The 26,439-nt window shown below is 38.4% G+C and overlaps 1 protein-coding gene across 16 annotated transcripts in view; it reads right to left on the reverse strand.

Annotated features, from left to right (window-relative positions):
* Positions 1-26,439, reverse strand: part of Baz2b (bromodomain adjacent to zinc finger domain 2B) — a 245,851-nt gene that overhangs the window by 47,623 nt on the left and 171,789 nt on the right. For 8 of the 16 annotated variants that reach the window (XM_028869932.2, XM_037204812.1, XM_028869518.2 and 5 more), the window contains 8 exons: positions 19,061-19,271; positions 12,914-13,006; positions 12,746-12,807; positions 7,145-7,210; positions 5,446-5,511; positions 3,857-3,901; positions 3,585-3,617; positions 2,307-2,372 (listed from right to left, as the gene is read on the reverse strand). In XM_028869932.2, the coding sequence (XP_028725765.1) occupies positions 2,307-2,372; positions 3,585-3,617; positions 3,857-3,901; positions 5,446-5,511; positions 7,145-7,210; positions 12,746-12,807; positions 12,914-13,006; positions 19,061-19,271 (642 nt within the window). The remainder of the gene's footprint in view (positions 1-2,306; positions 2,373-3,584; positions 3,618-3,856; positions 3,902-5,445; positions 5,512-7,144; positions 7,211-12,745; positions 12,808-12,913; positions 13,007-19,060; positions 19,272-26,439) is intronic. The other 8 variants (XM_028869783.2, XM_028869725.2, XM_028869433.2 and 5 more) reach the window with 4 other exon arrangements.

Here is a 26,439-nt window from a genome sequence, read left to right on the forward strand (position 1 = left end):
TCTACAGATTCAATGCAATCCCCATCAAAATCCCAACACAATTCTTCACAGACTTGGAAAGAAAAATACTCAACTTTATATGGAAAAACAAAAGACCCAGGATAGCTAAAAGAATCCTATACGATAAAGCAACCCTTGGAGGCATCACCATCCCGGACCTCAAACTCTACTATAGAGCTATAGTAATAAAAACAGCTTGGTACTGGTATAAAAACCGACATACGGACCAATGGAATCGAACTGAAGACCCTGACATTAATCCATGCACATATGAACACCTGGTTTTTGACAAAGGAGCCAAAACTATACAATGGAACAAAGAAAATATCTTCAACAAATGGTGCTGGCATAACTGGATGTCAATATATAAAAGATTACAAATAGATCCATAACTGTCACCATGCACAAAACTCAAGTCCAAGTGGATCAAAGACCTAAACATAAATCCAGTTACACTAAACTTAATAGAAAAGAAAATAGGAAGCACTCTTGAACGCATTGGCACTGGAGACCATTTCCTAAATAAAACACCGACAGCACAGACCCTGAGCACAACCATTAATAAATGGGACCTCTCAAAACTGAGAAGCTTTTGCAGGGCAAAAGACACAGTCAATAAGACAAAAAGACAGTCAACAGATTGGGAAAAGATCTTCACCAACCCCACATCTGACAGAGGATTGATCTCCACAATATATAAAGAACTTAAGAAACTAGACATCAAAGCACTGAACAGTCCAATTAAAAAATGGGCTAAAGAGCTAAACAGAGAATTCACAAAACAAGAACTACAAATGGCTGAAAGACATTTAAAGAAATGCTCAACATCCTTAATCATCAGAGAAATGCAAATCAAAACGACTCTGAGATACCACCTTACACCTGTTAGAATGGCTAAGATCAAAAACACCAATGACAACCAATGTTGGAGAGGATGTGGAACAAAGGGAACACTCCTCCACTGTTGGTGGGAATGTAAACTTGTACAACCACTGTGGAAATCAGTATGGCGGTTTCTCAGAAAATTAGGAATCGAACTACCTCAAGACCCAGCCATACCACTCTTGGGCATATACCCAAAGAATGCTGATACATACCATAAAGATACATGCTCAGCTATGTTCATAGCAGCACTATTTGTAATAGCCAGAACCTGGAAACAACCTAGATGCCCATCAATGGAAGAATGGATGAAAAAAATGTGGTACATATACACAATGGAGTACTACTCAGCAGAGAAAAACAATGAAAGCATGAAATTTGCAGGCAAATGGATGGAACTAGAAAAAATCATCCTGAGTGAGGTAACCCAAACCCAGAAAGACAGTTATGGTATGTACTCACTCATTGGTGGATTCTAGATATAAAATGAACAATCAGACCACAACCCATAGAACCATAAAGGCTATATATATATAGCATGGAGGTCCCTAGGACAACTGTGGCATATAATAAATTTCAGTTTTACTCAATTATTGAAAAAAATAGCCAAATGAATGGAAACACATGAACTATGAACCAAAGGCTGAGGGGCTCCCAGCTGGATCAGGCCCTCTGAATAGGTGAGACAGTTGATTGGCTTGATCAGTTTGGGAGGCATCTAGGCAGTGGGACCAAGTCCTGTGCTCATTGCATGAATTGGCTGTTTGAAACCAGGAACATATGCAGGGACACTTGGCTTAGTCTGGGAGGAAGGGACTGGACCTCCCTGGACTGAGTCTACCAAGTTGATCACAGTCCTCGGGGGGAGGACTTGTCCTGGAGGAGGTGGGAATGGAGGGTGGGCTGGGGGTAAGGGGAGGGCGTGGGAGGGGGGAGAATAGGGGAACCCATGGCTGATATGTAGAACTGAATGGTATTGTAAAATAAAAAATATATATCACAAAAAAAAAAGAAAAAAAATAAGGAAAAAAAAAAGAAAAGAAAGAAATAGAAGCAGAAAAAGCATTACAAAATTGGTTAAGGCCAAGAGATGGTTCCTCAGTTGAGAGCACGGGCTGCTCTTCCAGGGCCTGGGTTCCATCTCTAGCACACATGGCATGTCTAATTTCATACACAGAACATGCTTAAGAAGAGTCTGATGGCAGAAGTTTGTGGTCGGTGTGATTAGTGTTTGAATGAAGGTGCTTGGGACCTCTATGCAGGCTCTAACAGTTTTGTGACATACACCTGGGTACAGTAATAAAGTGCTACAGTTAGCTAATCAATGCCATCCAACACACTAAAAATCATTACAAGCCTGTACTCTGTTTCAGGAAAGCACAGCTAATTTCTAAGGTAACGTTCTTTTAGAAACACACACTTACTTCTGCTTTCTTACGAGCTTCCATAGCCTTCATAAGCATCATGTGCTGTCGCCTTCGCTCCCGCTCCTGTGAGGCCAGATAAAATGCGGAGAACAACTCAACCACAGTTAACTGTTTGGTGTTCAAATGGAAAACAACAACAACAACAACAATAACAACAGAAACAACAACAAAAACAACAACTCAATATAGCATGTTTAGCATTTATAGACAAGTCACAGTAGATACTAAATATCAGACAAGAATGGCCATTCTGTGCATGTTTTAGTTCAGGTTTAGAAAGCAATACGAGAGCAATCAACAGCAAAACGGTGAAGCAATGAGCATGGAGACAGTGTAAACAGAGCACACAAGGTACTTATGGTCAGCTGTGATGCTCCTTCAAAAGCTGCCAGAACAAAGAGCATAATGGTTGGCTGGAACAGGTCAGTTACCTTACATCTGCTATTAGAAAACCATAAAATGCTATAGCCAATTTTACAAGTTCTATTGTTCTTAAAATTTAAGATCAGGCAGAAATTAATTCATAATCACTTTCACATTGTAGTTTTAGAATTGATTAAGTTAATTTCAAGTACAAAATCATTTTTAAATCCAATAGTCCACCAATAAATTAGGAAGATTTTTTTAAAAGTGTTTATACCAATTAAAAGTTAAACTAGTCATGGTTCATACACATGTACCAATGAAATGTGATATTCCTATTTACTGATGTCTGATGCTTGGCACACTATTTAAAGGCATTAAAAACTGTACCATGGGCAAATAGGAGTAATCTAAAATGCCCAATATAGAAAGAAGGTAAGCACTACCTTATTTTGGTAACTAATTTTAGTGTATAAGTTGCATATTAATATTTAATCAACATTTTGGTTTTAATATATTTGGTCCCCAAAAGGAGTATTTCCAAAATTTGACTATAAAACCAGAGTATATTTCATATTCTCTCATCAAGCAAATTCAAAATTCCCATTGTACTTAATGGCAGTTTTGCATCTACAAGGATGGGAGAATATGGGATGTCTAATGAGTCAGCTTTCCCTGTGACATCAGTAACGCATGTTTTGAGAGAGGAGTTTTATGCAAGTCAATGGACTCTTAGAGATGTGTCACACTTCTCCATAGACAGACAAGCAGATGTATGCAATGCACTGCGCTGTGAAGCCATGCAGCAGTATGTAATATGACAGCAGCCAGTGCTACACTTTATGCATTGCTATGACAACCATATCACAACCAAATCACAATGCGGTGTTAGATGTACAAAAATAAACATACCCATACCATATCTAGTCTATGCCTCTCCAACTCCTGGTAGAAAGAGTTGGCACAACATTATGAAACAGAAATCACAGAGTCATAAAACCAATTTTAACCCCCCAAAGACACCAATACCAAAGCAAGGCAATAAACTGTAAGACAAAGGGAAAACCTAAGCAGGAATTATAAAGAAATTTTAAAGGAAGTATTCTGAAGCTTCCCACCCCCCACCCCAAAAGTTAAATAGAATGATAAGGTACTTCCGACGGTGTGGCTCTGTGCATACAGACCTGGTGCTTCAGAAGGACAGCCTGCTGTCTTCTCAGTTCTTTCTCCTTAAAAATAAGAGACTTTTGATATACGGTTTTAGGAGAGATTTTGAGAACATTAAATAATAAAGATTTCATTGCTGATAAACTTTTAGCCTTCTAATAGCTTTAACCACAGAAAATGTTCATTATTCAATCTTTCTTAACTTGATATGACTCTACCTAATAGCTAGCTAACTCTAACTGTATGGCCTAATCAGTAGCAAGGATGTTTTCCTAGTAGTCATTTCAACTTCAAATTCAATGGACAGTTAGAAAACATACTTCAATGGAAATTCACTAAACTTACTGAATAGATCGTCAAACTTAGCATATTAAAAACCATACAAGTATTTTAACAATTACTCAATAATTTATTATTCCAGTCTTAAAACTAGCTTAGTAAAGCCCTTCCTCACTCTAAACATAAGGTCCCAAATATGTTCTGTGTATGCCTGGGTGCATCTGTGCGTGTGTCCACCAGCAGGTCACAGGATGGGCCACAAAGCAAAACAATTATCTAAGTTTGTTACCTATTGACTATTGTTTAGCAAGGTAGAATCTAAGTAAAATTAATATTAAGGGTAAATGTAAGGGAGACTATATATATATATATATATATATTAACATATATATACATATATATGTAAATTAAGACTATTCTTTATTCTAGAGAACAAAGCAAGGGAGTATATGTTGAAAAGACTGCAAGCTAGGGTTAGCAGAGCTTAGAAGCCGAGCTTTGCTTAGCTGCGCAATTCATCCCAAGCGCATCCTATGGTGCCCCGAACAAAAACAAGCCAGCAAACAACAAAGCATTGTCACGGCTCTATGTGGTAGAGCCGTGCTGCCAACTAGAGCACCAGTGAGTTCATTCGGCTGCCGCCATTCAGACTTCAGTAGACGGTGAGAGTTAAGCGGGGAAGGAACAGAATGAACAGAACATCTCTCTTATGCTTCATGCCAGGGAACTGTAATCAAAACGCCTCCACAATTTGCTACAGTAATAAAATGGGCTGATTTTATTATGTAATGACAGTTAACAGTATTGTTTCTGTCACTTGTTTGTTTATAGACAGGGTCTTGCTATGGCACTGAACTTGACTTCCAAGCAGCCTAAGTCCACCTCCTGACTGTAAACATGGCAGGTATGCATCACAATGCCTAGATTATGAATTTTGTTTTTAATAAAGAAAACACTTACTGGACACTAACAAAGAGAGAGTTATGAAGGGACAGTCAGGTTTGGGGCACGGTTTGCAGCATTAACATAAATGACACATAAACTAGTGTGGGGGATCATTCTTATCAAGCAAAACTTAAAATTCAGATGCCATGCAATAGTTTGCATTTCTGATTTGATGTCTTTGATTTGCACATATCAAAACAGCACATAAAACCTACATTAAGAAATAAAAAAAAGTACAAAAATATACACACAAATAAAAGCACACATTTACACACATTTTTCAATAGTAGTTTTGAGAAAAACTATTTTTTCATGATTGGTGTTAAGCAAATAAAGTTTTTATTTTTGAAAATAAAAACTCTTGACTCTCGGCTAAACTAACCTTTGTTCGTTTCTCGGCCTCCAATAATTTGGCATTTGCTGCTTCTTCCTTCTTTTTCTTTTTAGCCTGTGCATGCAAAACAGGTCTCAAGTCATGCAACAGCAGCGCTGAGACTCGCAGATAACCCCAGACTCACAGCTACATGCCTCACAAGGTACACAATGAGCATGTAATACATAAGCAGACAATCACAAAAATCCCCGCTTCACATCACAGTGTTTCTAATCTGCAGACCAGTACTAAAACATATACCTAAGCACCCTTAAAAATCACAACTCGACATGGTTTTCTTCTATAAACATCTGACTGAAATAACGTTATTTTCTCTTGACACTTAAGAAAAATGACTGTCATGTATTGCATCTGGAGTATTTTAAAAGAAAATTTACTTTCTGAAAAAATTTTAAAAAGAATTAACATGGATGGATAAAAAGAACTTCAAAAATACATCAGTAACACTTACAGCATATTTACACTTTGGAATTTCCTTTACTCCTTAATATTTTAGATAATTAGATGGAATTTGGTCAATGTGACTTTCACTGCCTCTGTAGAGCGAGCGGATCTTGATTCAGCGTTTAGTTTTTAACAGGACAGCGCCTGCACTCTGACAATCAGCACCATGCTCACCTGAAGCCACTGACCGGCTGTGAGTTTCTATCTGCTAGTTATTGTGGGTTGAATTTGGAGTGGTAAAATCAACTGAAACTGGGTGAGGGAATGAATATGTGTATACTCCTAGGAGAAAGCAACTAATAACACAAAAAGACCTAAGTCTCTGCAGACCTCAGGCCATACAGTGTTCCAAAAAGCAGCAGTTCATGAACAGCCGAGGGTAAAGGAATTGCAGCCATTACAAGTTTATTTTCCCTGGGTGGTGGCGGTGAACGCCCTTAATCCCAGCAACTTGGGAAGTAGAAGCCGGCAGATCTCTGTGAGTTTGAGGCCTGTAGGGCTGCCAGGGCTACACAGAAAAACCCTCTCTTAAAAAAAAAAAAAAAAAAGCTTGTTTTTCACTATATTTGCAGAAAATAATTTCAAGACATATGCCATTTTTGATATGGGACATGAAACATAATTTGCCTTTGTCTTGATGATGGGGCAATTGTTTCTAGCATCATATTATCTCACTATGTGACAGAGTGACTCTTTGGACCACCGGATGTTACCAACTGCTCTTCAGGTGACTTGAGTCCTATATGTGCTAGCCCCACTTTTTCAGTTTTTACACCTGCTGATTTCTAGCTACTAATTTTGATGCTAACATTTCTACATCCCTAATTCTAGTCCGCTTGCAGGAAAGGGAGGAACACCCTATAGGAACTCTGTTAGTGACATCATTTTCTGCACTTAACGAGTTTCCTTTACTAAACACTGGTTTCTAAATGAAAAGAAATGTCTATACACCCTCAGGGCTTTCCTGAAGGTAGACACCATGAACTCCATGACAACTATACTGGCTGTCCAAGTCTGCCCTTTTCTTTTCTTCTTCATTTTTGTTTTTTATTTTACTTTCTAACATTTAGTGCTAGCATGGATGAACTTGCTAAAAAGGTTCAAAGAATGTCTCAGGCTACACAGTTCTGAACAGACTTTCTAGTGGACATACTCATTTGAACAAATGAGGTAACAACTGAGCATTTTAAACAGCCTTGGACTTGGAATATTTATCTTAATTGTGTTACATTAAGAATTCTACCTCAAGAATTTGCTGAGCTCGGAGTTCTTTTTCCATTCTGATTTGCTGTATTCTCTTAATTTTTTCCTGTAGGAAACATTAGGAAAATTTGAGATAATAAATATTTAGGTAAAAAGTTTTAATTGGAGTCAGATAATTTTAAGACACAAATACCAAACTATCAAACGCTATCCATGCTGGATCCGAAATTCAGTTACCTGTTATAAGGTGACTCACAATCATATGAGTGTAGAAATTTTCTCATAATTGTAAACAATAAATGTTAAACGAACATATAGAAGAGATAACAAAGCTGATTAAAGTTATATATCCAGGAAGTATTTACAAGTAACTGCAAGTACAAATAAAACAGAAACCGAAATACATAAAGCGACTGATATACAGCTACAACTTGCGGAATGAACATGAACAAAGAACAATATTTCTATAAAAAAATTTATATTCATGGCTTGTCATAAATTTGAAAAAATGCTTTAGAACCATAACTATATAGTCATTACACAGCTATAAGGTCATTATTAAAAATAACCTCTGATTCTAAAGTTTATTTCACATGTTGACATGATATGAACAATGCTTTCAAGCATAAGAATAAACCCATAAGATTTTATACTGCATTAATTTGAATTTATAATCTGGGAAATTACTTACATCAGATAGCTGGCATGTAAAATGCTATTTTATAATTGAGCAATCATCTAAGTTATAATAAGAATTTATTTTTTGATTTTCAAAATTATCCTTCTATGCTATGATCACAGTTAGAAGTTGCATTTTAAAAATGTTCTTTGAGAAAGTTTCAAGTGGCCTGGATAGGAATATATACCTAACAAGAACAAACCCTGACATTTCTTACTTATAATTAGATTTGTTCTAGAATTTCTAGATCAAACACATCTGATCTCTATCAAACACTGCTGTGTTTCTCTTTCAGTCTCCAGATGTGGTGTTTGACTGCTCTACTGCCAATTCTCCGTCATTCTGTATTATTGAGTCTCTACAGAGGTGTATAATACAATCATGAGATTTGAAGAATCAACGATTTAATTCAGAAGACTCATCACACTCTAGGACTTTGCTGCTGGTGATCCTTTCTTGGCACTGAATATTAGCTGCAGCTTACCAAAAATACAAAGCCACATATGAATTTTCATTTTATTTCTAAGTAACAGATTGCAGAACCCATTTTTTAAATTATTGAGACCTGAAGAAATATTCTTGGTGAAATTTTTCTGTCCTTGGCAATCCGAAGACTTTTAAAGGGCTGTGCCCTTAAATCAGCAAAAGCATTGCACATTCTCTCCTGTGCAGACAGAGGCTCTTAAAGTCATCTGGGCTTACATATATGCAGTTTAGAGCTTTACCCTAACTGCTAAACATATATTTTATAGATATAGATATAGATATTACAGATATTTAGAGACAGTATCACCAGGATGAAGACTAACATCATTTAGAAGTTATAAATTTTCTATAATATTATGTGCTCATTTATTGAGATGGTTACTTCATACACAGTATCTTGTTTATCATAAGAGTCTTAGTGGTTGGAATTATAGTCTTTTTCTAAGTAGGACACTGAGTTCTTACACAGCAAATATTTTGCTGTAATGCTAACACTTAGTTCACAGAGTCATATTCGACTCAGATTACAGTGTCTGCGCTCACCCTACTTCTTTGTGGTGCTTCCACAAACTTGCAGAATTGCTTTAAGGATTCTTGTTGTATATGGGGACACATAGCTCCCACAGTGGTCAAGTGCTTATGCAGCATCTGCAAAGTCCTGGGTTCGATCCCCGGCACTGGCAGGCATGGAGTGGAGTTGGGGGTTTGTCAAATGTGGTCTTGTGGACACAGCATAGTCAGTGAAGTATGAAAGGAGCAGTGGCTCCCTGCATGGTGCCTACACAAGACAGCATTGCTCAGCAACCCTCTGTGAACCAGGGAAGGGCTCGCAGGCCACCCTCACTATTGCACTGCTGGCGGCTGGTGGACTCCGGGAAAGAGGCAGTCACTGTTGTCAGCTGTGTGACCACTAAGGAGTCTACCAGGTCCCAACAGATCGTTTCAAACCAACAGTCACACAGATGATCCTGGTTAAACTCAGGGTTCAAAACAAAAACAAAAACACAAATAAAAAACAAAAGACATGAATGTGGGAAAATGACTTATAGGGAACAGAGCTGGGGTAATGGGATAGGAGGGAAATTAGAAAGAGTTGTGTGGGGTTACTTTAGTTAGAATACATGTATGAAATTGCCAAGGAAAAAATTCAATAAATATTACATGTCAAAAAATACTCTGATGATAATTTTGCCAATTTTTGTGTTAAAAATATTCTAAGAGCTGGGCAGGAGTTGTACACACCTTTAATCCCAGCCCTTTGGAAACAGAGGCAGATGTATCTCTGTGAGTTCAAGGCCAGCCTAGTCTACAGAATTCTAGGCTACACAGAAAGACCCTGTCATGAAAACAAACAAACAAAAAACAAAGATGAAAAAGAAATCCAAAGAGTGAGAAAAACATGATTCTATTTTCTTCTAGATCAATGCTGACTTTAATCATTTCAGGGCCAGATGGCACACATCTATAATACTGACAACTCTGTTAACTGATGCAGGACAATCACAAGTTAGAAGTCGGCGTAGGCAACACAGAGTCACCTTAGGCTCAAAAATAAAATAAGACAAAATAAAATGGTCATTATTTAACAAAAAATCTAAGTAGTTTTGTTTCATAAATGTCTGGATAAATATATAAGGGTAATTTACCCGAATTAATGGTGTTGAAAGCTTTGAAGCCTAATGCTGGTTCAATTAGCAGTAAAGAATGTGAAAAATTTAGGTTGCAGGCACTTGACTTTAAGATCGCAAAGCTGAATTTAAAGTTTTAAGATAATTTGATAAGTCTTTGGTCAACATAAAATAAAAGAAACTACAAAAAGTTTAACAAAATGGCAGTATTTTTGTTTAAAACAAAATATGAGAACACATACAATTCAATAGAGATTTGTAATACTTTAACAAATGCATTACTAGGTGTACTTATTTTAAGTCAACCTCACAATGTTTGGTAGTAACAATAAACAAATAGAGGAATTTAAGTTTACATATTGCGATTTTAAATTAAGGTAAAAGGAATATTTTACATACATCTTTCAAAAACAGTGTTATTTGTTGTCAAGACTGTGGAAGGCATTGTGTATTCATCCTCTCACTAACTCATCAGCCACCACACTTAATTCCTTTCCAATAAAGGAAATGGAGACATAAGACATTATTCCTTTAAGGTCACAGACTCGTTAAACAGTACAGCCCACATTTAACTGTAGGCTGCCTGATTGGAAACTCTAACTTCTCAATTCCACCTCTATGGGAACTCACTGTGGTCACATTTCTTTAGTTAACTCTGTAAGAAACGTCAGAGATAATGAGACTGATGTCAAGCCAAGCAATTGAGTTAGCAGCTATTTGTACAGTAACACAACTGACTTCATTTAAAACAATACACTTTCTTCCCACTTCCTTTGTTTAAGTGCTGGATGAGCACGTGGAGATGGGGAACAGCTCACACACTGTGTCAATTAATATTTTCACGATTTTTAAAAATGACTTCATTTTACCAAAATTATTTTGCAAAGTAGAAAGGAGAAAGGCAATACAGATATAAGAGAGAACTCTGGATATGGCGAATAATACTCTTTGAAAATATTTAGAAGCAATAAGGGCAAACTGTTTTCCAGAACACCTACATTTAGTTTTTTACTAATAGGGCACATGTATTATTTACTTACTTTTAATTAATTAAATTTATTGTCTGTGCATTACTGTCGGTGTGGGGTGCACATGTGCCATACTGCACCTGTGGCAGTCAGGTGACCATTTGTGAAGTTGGTCTTTCCTTCTACTATGTGGCTTCCAAGGACTAAACTCAGGTCAGGCTTATACTGTTCATGTTTTAAACTCCCCCGTTTCCAACTGGGATGTTCAAGGAATATCTTCTACCCACTGGCACATTAACTTAAGTTTGAAAACAGTCTCAGGGTATCAACTTGAATTCAATGTCTACGAGAACATTAAGATACTTATAAATATTACATACGTAATGCCTTATATAAAATCTCACTTCTTAAAGAACTTTAAGAAAAAGAACTTGATTTAAAAATGGGGGAAGTTCTTATAGATTTTCCTTTAGGACCTATGATCTTTCCACCAACAGGTTCCTGCTAGGTTTATAGTACTAGACCTGAACTGCCCTTTAGTGAATGGGTCTTAAGTCCAACCAGCCAGTTGTTAGTTACTCCCGAGATATTAGTGCCACTGCTGCACCACGGGGGGTGGGGGTGGGGGGTGGGAGGGGCACCAGGCTGGCTGTTCTTCATCATTTTGCTAAATGGATATAGCATGCAACTGTCTTCTAAATACTCATCCTTAAATAAACAAAGAAGTGCAGCTCGCACCCTCATAAACAAGTTTCTGTTTGCATGAATGGAGGCTGTAATGGAACCACAACTGGTCACACTGCAGAAAAAACGGACTGTAGAGGGCCCATCGCCACCTGTCACACAACGCCTCCACTCAAGCTTCAGAGACATCACGGAAGAGGGGGAAGCTGTAAGAGCCAGAGGGCTAGGGGCCTCCTGTAAAATAGTGTCTTTGGAGATGGCAGGACTGTTGGAAACGTGAACTCAACGTTTGCCTACAAGACCATACCGGTTGATATCCCACCATGGGTAGGCAAAGAGCTCACAAGCCGTTACTTGACAGCTACAGACAGTCAATGGCTTTGGAAGGAGGGAAAATCCGTGTTTCCTCAGGAGTGAGTCCCCTTGATATGTTGCCTGTAGCCCAGAGGTCAGCCCCACACCCATGTACATATGAACAACACTCGTTGGACTCAGGAGGATGGAGATCTCACACACACACACACACACACACACACACACACACACACTCAGTAGGGTTTACCTTGCAAATATGAGGACCTAAGTTCAGAACCCACATTAAAAAAACAAACTAGGTTGGGAACGGTTACTCAGCAGTTAAGAATACTGATTACAGGGGCTGGAGAGATGGCTCATCATTTAAGAGCAACTGACTACTCTTCCAGAGGTCCTAAGTTCAATTCCCAGCATCCACATGGTGGCTCACAACCATCTATACTGAGATCTGGTGCCATCTTCTGGCCTGCATGGACACATGCAGGCAGAACACTATACATAATAAATAAACATTAAAAAAAATACTGATTGCTTTTGCAGAGGACTTCAGTTCCGTTCCCAATACCCACATGGTGGCTCTTAACTACTTTTAACACCATTCCGGAGGATCCAATGCCCTCTTCTGGTCTCCATGGATACCAGGCATAGATGTGGTAAAAATACATACATGTAGACAAACACTCATTCATATAAAATAAAAATAAATATCTCTTGAAATATTAAAAAAAAACTTAAAGGAGAAAAATTTTAAGATGGCACCTTTCTAAACAGACAGAGACATTCACACATAACAGCAGCTATGTGGGAAACGCAGGTGGGTACCATGCCCGTGTACACCAGGCAGACTCACGTCAGAAGTCCGTCCCAGCACATGAACATACCTGCTGCTTCATAATCTTCATCTGTTCTTTCTGCTTCCGCTTCTCTTCCGCAGCCATTATTGCTGTGAAGGGAACCCAAAGCACGCCTGTCAGCACAGAACCACGAAGAAGGGCAGCCCTGTGAAGGCCCAGCTCCCACCTTTCAACGCATACAAGACATCTCTCTACCTTGCTGTTTTTTAGCTTCTTTGGCAACCCGTGCCTGTTCTTGCTTTTGAAGTTTTCTTAAAAGCTTTATTTGTGCTGCTTGTCTGGCTATTTCTGAAAAACACAAATTTCAAAGGGTTTTCGTGACAGCATTACACACGTGATAAATCTCAAAGAATAACTGAAACTGGTGCTGGGTCACCACACATGACGAAACACTTAAGAAAATTACCTAAGGGTAGATATAGACCAGGTAGGAAAGTAGTTTGGTAGAAAATGGCATGTTCATTGCCCCTGCTAGAAAAGGTGACTGGTAGTTCCAGGCTGTAATTCCAGCACTTGGGTGGCCGAGACAAAGGGATCATGGATTTTAAAGCCCAAAAAGTTAGAAAAGAATTGGCAAACTATTTCGTCAAATATGAACAAAGGAATAACTGTGTACGTGTGATCCCCGTCACGGAGCTCCCATAAGTACCCTTTCCACACTGCAGGCAATGCTGAGATCTAAGAATATCAGTTTAGCCTCACTCTTAACACACACACGCAGACACAATCACACACATATATACATTTACACATGTAAACCACACACTCTCACAAGGAAACACACACACATACACACTTGCAAAGGTAGAGACTTCTAGCCAAAACTGTACTTCAATTAGCTGTACTAATGATTAAATCCTTGAATCTAGTGATACTTTTGTTTAAAAAGTAGAAGAGCTAAACTCTTAAAATAGAAAGCAGAGACTACTGGCCAGACTTAACAGGTAAAGGCCCGTGGCTATTTAAGTCTGTCAACAGAGTCTCCTGCCCAGAACCCATTGCTGTGTAAACCTAAGGAACAGAGTCTCCTTCCCAGAACCCATTGCTGTGTAGACCTCCCAAACAGAGTCTCCTTCCCAGAACCCATTGCTGTGTAAACCTCCCAGAGTCTCCTTCCCAGAACCCATTGCTGTGTAAACCTCCCAAACAGAGTCTCCTTCCCAGAACCCATTGCTGTGTAAACCTCCTGAACAGAGTCTCCTTCCCAGAACCCATTGCTGTGTAGACCTCCCAAACAGAGTCTCCTTCCCAGAACCCATTGCTGTGTAAACCTCCAGAACAGAGTCTCCTTCCCAGAACCCATTGCTGTGTAAACCTCCCGAACAGAGTCTCCTTCCCAGAACCCATTGCTGTGTAAACCTCCCAAACAGAGTCTCCTTCCCAGAACCCATGCTGGAAGGAGAAAACAAACTAGTCTTGAAAGCTGTTCCCTGTCCTCCATATGTGCAGCATGGCACATGTGCATTTGCATTCATACATACACACATCATTATGCACATACACTAATATTATTAAAAACATTTAAAAGAAGGAAGAATACTCAATAGTTTTAAGACAGCAAAGGTCTCATCATTTTAAAGGACAGACAGAAGGATTTAGGGCAAAAAGACACAACAGTCCTTTTCTTCATCCGTCTCTTAACCCAGGGCATTTGCAACGTGACTTTGGAGTCCCTCTCATTGAGAGATGGAATAAACTCTGCCCCTAGATTCTGAGTTCAGCCAATGGTCTCCCCTGGGCAAGAGGATGTTAGCTGAAACGAAAGCAGAGCTTTCAAGGGAACACATGCTCTCTAATGCCCCTATGCCTGGCCCACCAACCAAGGACATGTTTTCAATAGGCTGTTGGGTATTGAACACATGGAACCAATGGAGCCCACACATGTGAACAATCCCAGCCAAGACCAACAGAGCTGCTCTCACTGATTCCATCTGGAAGGGATTAGCTTTTAGTGCCCTGTGTCACTGAGATTTAGTGGTTGGTTGTTAGTGTGGAAATGGGTATGCTGGATACAGAAACCATACAATGCCATTGTTCTCAATGGCAAGCGCAATCTGAATGCTACTAACTCTAAAAGGGATGTATCATAATATTACCTGGAAAATAATTTTAGGAAGTACCACTTTACAACACAGCAGTAACAGTTCTAAATTTTGTAGCTGATGAAGATATAAGGAACCTATAAACTATATTAATTGACAATGACTATGTATTTCTACCATTTATTGAATGTGTGTAATGCATTGAGTTTACATGATTTTATTTAATCTTCATAGCTATTTTATAAGGTAAACAATACTATACACAGTATATAAATAAAATGTGTAAGGCTCATAGAAGTTACATAGTGGTCAAAGCACAAGCTCACATCTTTCTGAACTGCCCATCTACATTTCACTAGGAGGAAAAACCTTGAAGCAGTATTTGAATGTTTTCAGGGTTCTAGTAAGTTAGCCGTATAGTTTATGAATTGATTTTCTATCATAATTAATTTTGAAAGGAAAATGGATATGAGTCTAATTTCATGTAGCAAACTATAGATATTACTGAAGAGAAAACAAAACTGATGCTAAAATACATTTCAATCTTTCAATAATGTTCATTATTTGGAAATCAGAGGTATCATTAAAACTTTCTGAGTTATGCAAAAGATCTCCTATATAGTAAACACCTTAGAAATGAACACCTCTAAACTGGCATGCAGAGAAAGCAACCTCTGCTAACAATATGCTAGAAGACAATCATAATACCAAAACAGTAACACATTTTCAATATTTAAATATTAATATTTAAGAACCACATGTGGGTTTTTTGTTTTTATTGAACTCTGATTTAAATGTTCAACATTTTCTTAAGTTGAAAAGTACATTTGATTTAGAAAAAAACAGTTCCCTAAAAAAGTTACATAAGTTGATCTTTCACTCTAAGCTCAATTCTTTCTCTAATAGAAGAATGAGCCTTTATAAATTCCGAAAATGTCAAAATGAAATAAATAATTTTTACCTATTAAATAGATGCTAATAAAATTTTTAAAAATATATCTGCCTTAATTTCAAAGATAAGTATTTAGTTTCAAATAAACTCATACCACACAGAATTAGTGAGACACTTCTTTGGACAGAACATTCTAAAGCACTGCAGCCTGACTAAAATCTGAGGCTGTCAGATAGTTACCTGCACTCCCTCTTAGCAGTCCCTGGGGAAAGCACGGTGTCCCCATCTCCAGTTCTGCGACATCCAGCGCTAGCTGCTACTTTCTGCTCTACACAGCCTGAGGTACTAGTGTCAGTCAATTAACACACAGGTTTTAGGTACACGCACTGAAAGCCATTACCATATGGAAACTGTGTCAGATTTCATCTTTATGCTCTGATAATTTAGAGCTCTCTCAGTTTTACAGTGTTTGGAAATGTGCTCAAAACGTGCATTTATCATACTCTTAACTATTCTGCAAACTTAATCAAAATTTTCAGCATACTTTAAATCCTAGTAGAATAATAATATGTAACAAAATCTTGTAGAGGGCTGGAGAGATGGCTCAGGAGTTAAGAGTGCTGACTCTTCTTCCAGAGGACCTGAGTTCAATTCCCAGCACCCACATGGCAGCTCATACCTGTCTGAAACTCCAGTTTCAGGGGACCCCGACACCCATGGCAAAACCACAAATGCACATTAAAATATAATAAAAAAAAAAAAAAAAAACCTTGTAGAATCCTCTCAAATAACCCCTTCAAATTGTTTGAAATTTTAAAATAGGTGTTAAACAATTCGTTGTTCCTTAATCTCTATAAAGGGGGCGCACAACAATTCATACACTTGTAATCATAAAAAATATTATTCACTTATTTATTGCTATGTACAAGTGTATGTGGTGGGTGGGCCATGCAGGCGTGTAGAGGTCAGAGGACACCTTGGCAGAACCATGTCACTCCTTCCACCCTGACGTGGGAGTCCAGGGACAGAACTGAGATCACAAAGCCTGGGCAGGAATAACTTTATGCATGATTTGTCTTGCTAGTCTGAATGTAGTAATCATTCACTGTAAATATTCAATGCTGTGGCAAGGGAGATGCTCAGTGGATGAGGACTGTCACCGCCAAGGCTGACGACCTGAACTGGATCCCTAGAACTCACATGCTGAAAGGAAAGAACCGATACCTGCAATTTGTCCTGTGACTTCCACGGTGTGGGGGACACAAGTGCCCCTACTTTCCTTACTAAGTTAATAAATGTAAAAATAATGAAAACACTAAGTGCTTGTTCTAATGGAGAGAGACAATATATACACATACACACACTAACAATAAGGCCTAAGTGAAGCCCATTACAACCAGAGACAAACATGTCATGGAATAAAATCAATTTGAAATCTAGGATAAAAAAATTCTGGGTAAAAGGACAATTAACTTCTTTGTTACAATAGAGTTAATTTTTCAAATTTAAATGCTCTGTTTTTGATAGTATATAAGAGTATATGTATTGGAAATGAAAACATATAAAAAAGACATTTTGGCTACCAGTTCACTTCAAGCACTCATTTCTAAATATATCGCAGCTACCATTACACAAGCTTCACAAGTCCTGGCTTTATTGATAATAATTTCTAGAACTCAGGGCTAGCAATAGAGTTCAGTGGGTAAAAGGACTTCCTACCAAGACTGACAATCTGTGTTTATCCCCAGGGCCCACATGGTGGAAGGAGAGGACTGCCTCATGCAAGGTCTCTTCTGACCTCCAGACATGCGCTGTGGGATGCACAACCATACATATATGTGCACACATGTGTATGCACACACACAGGAAAAAAGACAATTGAAAATGCAATTTTAAAAACTGTGAACTAAAGCTGGGCATGCACTTTTAATCTCAGCAATTGGGAGGCAGAAGCAGGCAGATCTCAGAGTTCGAGGCCAGCTTGGTCTGCAGAGTTAGTTCTAGAACAGCCAGGGCTACACAGAGAAACCCTGTCTTGAAACACCAACAAAAAACAAAACAGCAGCTCTAAACTAATTTTAAAACTCACGCATGTCTCTTAATATATTTATTGTTTTATTTTTAATCATCACTAAACTATTTGGAAGATGGAAGTATTAAGATGGAGGAAATAACATTAAAAAAATCAACTGTTTCAAGGCAGAGAAAGACTAAAGCTATATTAAGTTAGATGCTAGTCAGTAGTTACTGTAAATGCTATTAGATGAAGTATGAATTGGAACATCTGTTTTAGAAATAGTATTTGACTGATGATTCAACTGGAAATGATGGGTGTTTATGAAATATATACTTATAAATGCTTACCATGTGTTTATTATTACATTGTATCAAAGACACAGTGTTCTAATGGGGATGGTAAACAACACGTGCATCACTAACTGCTGAGCCACCGGAACATGACCAAGATCAAGCGGACAGGACATACACCGGAAGCCCGTTTTAGAAATGAACAAAAACTTGTTAGGACTCCACTGATGAGCGACAATAGGAGCTTTCTTTTAAAGTGTTTTGTTCTATGGGCCTTTGTTATGTATTATGACTGATTTACAATGAACAAAATACATTTTGTGTGTTTTTTCTAGGTTTCATAGAGATAAAACATTCTTGAAATGACATAAAATTCTGATAGCCTTTTTAATATAATTTTAATTATTAAAAATTTAACCCATCAGTCATCTGTACATATATGCTTACAAGTTCGAGATATTTATACAAGATGATATGCTTAAGAGAATTTAAAGAGGTTTCCCTTTTATACTAAATAACTCGACTAGACAGCAGAACATCTATTTTATCTTAGTTGTCCCTTGTCATAAGGAGCAGCTCCAAGATAATTTATGTACGATTTTGAATAATAAGTACATTTCTGATCATTGTGAGTACTTTGAACTTATACACCCGCTCTCTGGTGTCCTTGTCACATCTTCTAAAACACACTGACCACTTCAGCATTCTGGAATTCACACCCAGACTTCAGGAGACTCCAAACTAAAACATTGGGGTTAGTTACCATAACTGGGGTACTCTGAAAATTGACCCACAGACCCACATATTTTGGAGTTATTCCCATGTGCACTTCAAGGGAGTGGGAGCTGTGGAAAGGAGAATCCTGTTGGCACAACCTGAGGGCATGTGCCAAGGGCTGGCTGACCCCTTCCCGGGCAAATCTCAAGAGTGCAGCTACAGCACACAGGGGTGGGTCTGTAAGCACAGCTCTTGAGATCTGGTTATGCATTTGAGAACTGCTCATTTGAGAGCAGTGCCAATCACTTCCAAGTCAAAAGGACAAGAAGGTTGACTCCTGGGCTTTTGGAAGATCGCTAGTGACAGAGAGCAGATGCGTCTTACCTTGAGCCTGCAGCTTCCTTAGTAATTTTGCATCTGTGTTATCCAGGAACTCAGAGCTGCCGACGTTGGGAGGGCGGCCCTTCCGGCGCTTCATCCTGGACTCCTCTCTTGCTCTTGGTCTATCTGGATTGGGTGGTCTTCCTCTTCGGCCTTCCATTGCCCTGATACGAGGAATGACATCCTCTTCTTTCAAAAGACACCACTGCATTCCCTGTTAATAAATTACAGAAATAAATATTACAAACAAAATAAAAATAAGGGATCAACATGATAGTAAATTCTAGTTAAAAATCATAGGTTTTTTTTTAAGTTTATAAAGCTGGTATAAAATTTAATGTACTATAAAATAAGTTTAGAGTAGTAATTTTCTATGGTATATCTTTAATAATTCTTAGTCAAATTATTTATTCCTGAATTAAGTATGTAGACAGATTTGTATCTATATCTATAAGCATATAGAGAAATATAACATAATCATCATTTCTGAATACAATTACGACCAAGTTGGTAGACATTTGAAAGTATCAGTTGTGTGATACCTTCTCTATGGGTTATTCTTTAGTGTTAAGAGTTCACCAAAAACATTAGCCTATCCAGATATCAGACAAACCTTTTTCTCAGATGAATATTATAGCTACTACATGAGAGAGAGAGTTAAAATATTAGTCTGTTGTAATCAGTAAGGAAGTAACAGTTGTCCTTAAATGGGTTTCATTTCATCAAAAAAGAGACAACCATGCCAATACCAGCCTCTTGATGGAGGTGCATGTCACCTTAAAGTCATCTTATTTCTACCCCCAGGCAAACCTGTACTGGATGAAAATTTAATACTTAATCATTATAACTTTAAATGCGAGACTGGACAAGAAGAATCTCTTTAAAATACATGCAAAACCCAGTCTGAGGAAATCAACAAGTAAATTATGACAAGCTTAACCAACAGGACAGGAAAATTAAGTAGACTTTAAAATATCTATCAGTCTCAATTCATTAGCCTTACTTGGCAATTGATCTAAACAAATGATTGAGGAAATTTAACATTGAAAATTCTAACAAACAATGACATTTGAAAGCACCAAGAAAAAAAAGCAACCATTTGAAAACAGTGATGGAACCTGTTAATTACAAATATATTTGCTAAAGGAACAGAAAATAACTACAAATCCACAGGAGAAGTCCTATTTTATTCAGGCACTCTGAAGTCATATACTTGGATCTTCATAACATTTCTAACTTACATGGATGGCACTGTTTATTGTTTTAGAGGTACTAAGAAAGCAAAGAAGAAAACAGTGATTTAATTTGAAAACAACTGTCACACTTTGACACAATATGCTCTTGACACCGTATCAGAGGTTACAAAGATATTCTTCTGTCTTTTGATATAGAAGTATATATCAGTTGATGAGTGACTGATCACAACTTTTAGGACTATATCAAGCCAAACTGTGACTAAAAAACTAGTGCATGTATTCTACATCTGCTTGCTAAAAGTAAAAATCTAATACTAACTCTTCAGCGACTTGCATGCTAAAATAACTTTAAATCTATTTTGAAAAAATTGTTTTCTCTAAAGATAAGAAAAAGTCACCAGAGTCAACTGTTGCACCGAGTCCATTTCAGGCCACGCACGACTTCAGAAAGCCGTCGGCACAGAGAGGTCAGAGTAAGCTGCGCTCGCCACCACGGGAGGCTTATTATTAGCTGTTCACTCCTTTGTTAGGATTTTAGGCATCAGAGCAGCATGAATGACACAGATAAAGTGACATTTGTGACTGCGTGACCTGAGCATAAGGAGCTGTAAACACATCTGCATTCTGTTTCTAAGTATCTTATTCATAGGAAAACCTACTTCAAGGGTCTTACATGAGTATCTTCTCTTACTAAATATGGTTTTTATATAGTGCTTTGACATTTACTCAGGAAAACTTCCTGCTGTTAGCAAGCACAGTATGTTAGTGCTTGAGCCTTATCACACAACAGTGCCTTTATAACTTACATTTGTGCCTGTGGCATTTAGAAAGCAAATACTTAGCCGGACGGTAGTGGCCCAGCACTTGGGAGGCAGAGGCAGGAGGATCTCTGTGAGTTCAAGGCCAGCCTGGTCTACAGAGTGAGTTCCAGGACAGTCTCCAAAGCTACAGAGAAACCCTGTCTCAATAAACAAACAAACAAAAAACAAACACAAAGGGGATAGCATATGTTCAGTTAGACATGATGTCATCTAACTCTTGGATTTCAGAAAACAAGAAGAGGAATGTTAGGAAATCCCGTGGAATAGTCAAATTATTGTGGGTAAGGACATACAGTTCAGATCTAAGTAGCCATCTCTTGAGGAGAAGTAAATTGAACTCATAATACTTGACTAGCTCTTGTGAGTCAGAAATTATATGTTAAACAGTTAGTTTATGTGAGCAGCTGGCTTGGGTTCCCCCGCCAATAGTGGAGAATGCTTGTCTTTCTTTCTTTCTTTCTTTCTTTCTTTCTTTCTTTCTTTCTTTCTTTCTTTCTTTCTTTCTTTCTTTCTCTCTCTCTCTCTCTCTCTCTCTCTCTCTCTCTTTCTTTCTCTCTCTCTCTCTCTCTCTCTCTCTCTCTCTCTTTCTTTCTTTCTTTCTTTTCTCTCTCTCTCTCTCTCTCTCTCTCTCTCTCTCTCTCTCTCTCTCTCTCTCTTTCTTTCTTTTGTTTCCCCTTTAGTTTTTTTCTTTTGAGACAGGGTTTCTCTGGGTTAGCCCTGGTTATCCTGAAACTCTGTAGACCAGGCTGGCCTCTAACTCAGAAATCGACCTGCCTCTGCCTCTGGAGTGCTAGGATTAAAGGTGTGTGCCACCATGCCCACATTTATTTTTTCTTAAATTTTAAGGTTTAAGACAAAAATGTTTCCTAGAAACAGTATTTCTTGACTAAGATTTAAAAGACACATCTAAAAAGAGAGATTATGGAGATGGTCAAAGATTTTTTTATTATTTTACAAGCCTTTGTGAAGGGTTATTCATTTATATTTTTACATTTTATTTAGGAAAATGAACAAACTTCCAGCATAAGAAAGGAAATATGAGATAAGTGAAACTGTGCTATAAGACTGCAATGTATTATTTTTTAAGTTAGACTCTTGATGTGTTATTTCATACAATAGCTAAAGGATATCTGGGACTCAATGACAAGTGGTTGCAGCCACCACTTGAGTGCCAGGAAGCAAAGGCAGAAATCCGAAGCGCAGCCAGTGCTCCTTCTGTGGAGCCACCACCCCAGCTCCAGAGTGACAGCCTTTGTGACAATGTGCCTCAGGCCCAGGCGTCTCTAGCGTAGGTGACTCAGGGCTATCATCAACAGTAATGAACTGAAAGCTTTAGAAGTCAGGGTAGGAAATTGTCCCAATGGACCATATACACACTGTGAGACTCTGGGGATGGGGATTCAAACTAGAAAGAAAGTCAAATGCTTAAAGTCTTAAAGGGGAGAAAAACAAAAGCTGAAGACTACCTGATATGAAAGGGGAAGCCTGAAGCCAGCCAGAGAGAAAACTGAGCAGGAATCACCATACTTAGATAGTCATGGGTGTGCTCTCACAAACAAAAGCTGAAGACTACCTGATATGAAAGGGGAAGCCTGAAGCCAGCCAGAGAGAAAACTGAATAGGAATCACCATACTTAGATAGTCATGGGTGTGCTCTCACATCTCAATCCTGATTTGATATTGTGTCCTAAAAATCAATGAGTCCAGGGGGCCGAGGAAGCGAAGTGGCCCTTTTGTCAAATTTCTCAGGATCACTTTCCTCAGTGTTGGGTCACCAAGACTGGTGTGGAGCTATGATTCTACTCTTCTAAAGGCTGATTTCTCAAGTTAACTCTTGGAGAGGCTGGCACATTTGAAATGAACGAGGGATACTTTTTTTCTTTTCTTCTTTGCATGGATGGGCTCTTTATCATCTAACATCCCTGTCTCTTGGAAGTAAAATAACCGTGGACTATGGTTGAAGTAGATAAATGCATTTGTTGTAACAATTTTATATCTCTTAGTCATTTACTTAATAGATTATTCAAACAGAGTTTCACTAAATATTTTTTAGTAAAATTAACAGCCTAAAAATAAAGTTGTCTCTCTCTTCTCTCCTCTTCCTCTTCTCCACGCACGTGTCTCTCCCACAGGCCTGAGCACTCTCTGTCCCTTTATCTCTAATAAACTCTTATAAGCGGAAAAAAAAAATAAAGTTGTTTTAAAAAACAAAACCAACCTCCCTCTGAAAGTATGCTTTGAGTCTTACTTTCTATTAATTCCCGTGAAATGTTTCAGAATGTTATACAAAAAAAACCCCAAGAATCTTTAAAAAAAAAAAATTTTTTAACTTATTTTGTTTCATGTTTATGAGTGTTTTGTCTGCCCCTATGTAAGTGTACTGTATGCATGCCCAGTGCGCACAGAGGCCAGAAGAAGGTACTGGATCCCTTGGGACATGGGTTATCTGTGGTTGTGTGGATCCTCTGGAATTTGAGCCATCTGTGGTTGTGAGCTGTCACGTGGAGGCTAGGAACTGAGCCTTCTGCAAGCGCAGCAAGTCCTCTTCACTGCTGAGCCATATTTCTAACTCAGAAGACGAGGGATATGAAAGACCTGGTGATGCGCATTTCCATTCCAGGTAAGGGAATTAAATAAGCCGTAGTGCTTCAAAGTGACATAGGATGCTGACTTACAAAGATTAGAAGTCTCAGAAAAATCGTAGGGCATGGAGCAAAGCATGTGTATCAAATCCTTTTTCAAAGATTTTGACAACTTACGATTTAATAAAAATGTTAAAAAATTAACACGAAGAAAAGTGGGGTTCTATTGGGCTTCCCCAGGCCTAGTGTCTACTTTCCACTGCTTTCTACTTCAAGAGCAGCACAGAGAGCTTGGTGTACTTCACATGAAGGGCATTGGGCAATCTGAATCTCATCAGTTACACAGCTCATTAGTGCCAAACACTATTTTAAGTAGAATTTAAGAGACACAAAAGACCAAGAATAGCTTTCTCTCAGAGAACAGGGGTGTCACCCATGAAACATGGTGGGAAAAGGTGTGGTTTGATACAATTATCTCCACAGTGTTGATTATGCTGTCCAACTGATCAAATAGGTGATCCCTAAGATCACAACTTTAGAGGAGGAAGTGACCTCCGTGCATAGTCCAGAAAACAAAGGATGTGAAGAGAAGGGACTTTAAAGTGACTCGAACTGGCCTTCAGTAGCTCCGCACTTGGGCTTATGTGGTAGGCCGTCTGGTATAGGGCTCTAAAAGCCACTAAAATCCTACCTGGTACACGAGAGACATGAATCCGCAGACCTTTCCCCTGTCCGTGCTGATCGCTCATGTTCCCAGAGTCCATATGTGCCAGAGCTAGACTGCACAGGGGTGGCAGTTAACAGCAAAGCTGGCCTAGAACTCTGGTTGTTGACTCCCAATCTTTGGTTCTCTACTTAATTGAAAATAATCACCAGCACCACAACTGTGCTGACGCCATGTGTTGCCCAAATTATTATGATTGCCCTTTTTACTCTTCATCAGAAAAGCCCTTTCATTTGAGCTGGACAGCAACAGACTAACATGAAATTCACCACGTAATACACTTCTTTGTGGCTTCTATAGTAATGTACTATCTGGTTTCTCCATTTATGTTAGTTTTTCTTCATATTTAGACTTCCCACCTTCATTTCTAAAGTAACAGGTATGTTCACAATTTCCTTTGTGGGGAAAAAAAATGTCTTTGGGGAAAATTTGGGGACATTATTTGTCATAAATATTTATAAAGTGACTTTAAAAAGGCTATTTTTTGAAAGAAACACATTTTACTTTTCTTATGACGTAGCATCATTAAACAGAATCCTTCAGAAAATTTCTGAATGGTGTGTAACTCACTTCTTCTTTGGGCATCTTTCCTTCTCTTGCCCACCCTCTTTCGGGATCCCCTTGCTGTCTTTTCTTTCATTTCTTTCTTAGACCGAGGAAGAGTAGGCATCCAATGTCCTAAACGCCTCTGAACTTACTTGGTGAAAAATATGGAATTATTTTTAAAAGTTATGCTTAATTAAATATTTCACCTACTACAGTTCACACAGTGCTTATCAGAGTGCATTGTCAGGACTGCAGAGATGGCTCAGTGTTTAAGAGCACTGGCTGCTCTTCCAGAGGACCTGGGTTCAATTCCCAGCACCCACATGGCAGTTCACAACTGTCTGTAACTCCAGTTCCAGGGGACCCAATACCCATGGCAAAACACCAATACACAGAGTGCATCGTCAGATACTTCAAAACAACCCCTATCAACAGCTACTCACTGTGACGCCGTCCTATGTTCCCAGAGGCAAATGTGGGTAAGAGAAAGAACTCTCTTAACTTACCAAAATCAATCCAGCACAAACATATTTTCTATTACTTTGGTAACCAAAACGAGTGAAATAAAATAAAAATTGTGACAAACATAAGGATCAACAAGTTTTTTTTATGATGCAATGGAACAGAATTCTGCAGAGACATCTATTTGAATCCTTTTCACAGAGTTGCAAAGAGGCCATAGTAACACACATCGGCCGGAGACAGGGGGCTGGCAGCGCATGGCCTTCTCAGTACTGCCGCTTGTTTCGCAGAGTTAATCTTCTAAGATGAGGGTTTTTTTTATGGAAACTGTAAGAGCATTTGAAATCTAGCTAGCAGCAATGCTACCCTTCACTGATCTTACAGAGCTCTCACTCTGTGAACTCAAACAAACAAAACTCTTCATGAATACTGGTTTGCTTGGCCTCCTTCCTTTTAGGGCCAATCTCTTGAATTAAGGGTGTCTGCTTTAACTCTTTGAAAGAGAACCACTACACTGTTGTTCTTCACTTCAACTTTGACATGTAAAATGGTTCCCACCTTTCATCTTGTTGTAATATACACAATCACTATCTCCAACCAGTGTTTGCCATCGTCTAATACATATAGAATTACTACCTTAAGCTGCTAAATACTGAATAAAATGGTTAACTTTTACAAAATGTTTTTATCACTTCAAACATTACTTTCTGGCAGAAATTACCTCCTAAATTTTACCTATCTGATAAGAGTTTTGTAATATTTTGAATTATTTACTCCTTTAGGTAAAATTAGAATGAACAATTGGTGTTCCTCTGGCATATCATAAAAGGAAGAACAAAGACGACTAGAAAACATATTCCAAGCCAGGCGGTGGTGGCACACGCCTTTAATACCAGCAATCAGAAGGCAGGGGTAGGCAGATCTCTGTGAGTTCAAGGCCAGCCTGGCCTACAGATCAAGTTCCGATAGCCAGAACTACACAGAGAGACCCTGTCTGGAAAAACTAGAAAGAAGGAAAAAGAGAGAGAGAGAGAGAGAGAGAGAGAGAGAG

This window comes from Peromyscus leucopus, chromosome 4 (assembly GCF_004664715.2).
Source record: "Peromyscus leucopus breed LL Stock chromosome 4, UCI_PerLeu_2.1, whole genome shotgun sequence".
Classification (NCBI taxonomy): Eukaryota; Metazoa; Chordata; class Mammalia; order Rodentia; family Cricetidae; genus Peromyscus; species Peromyscus leucopus.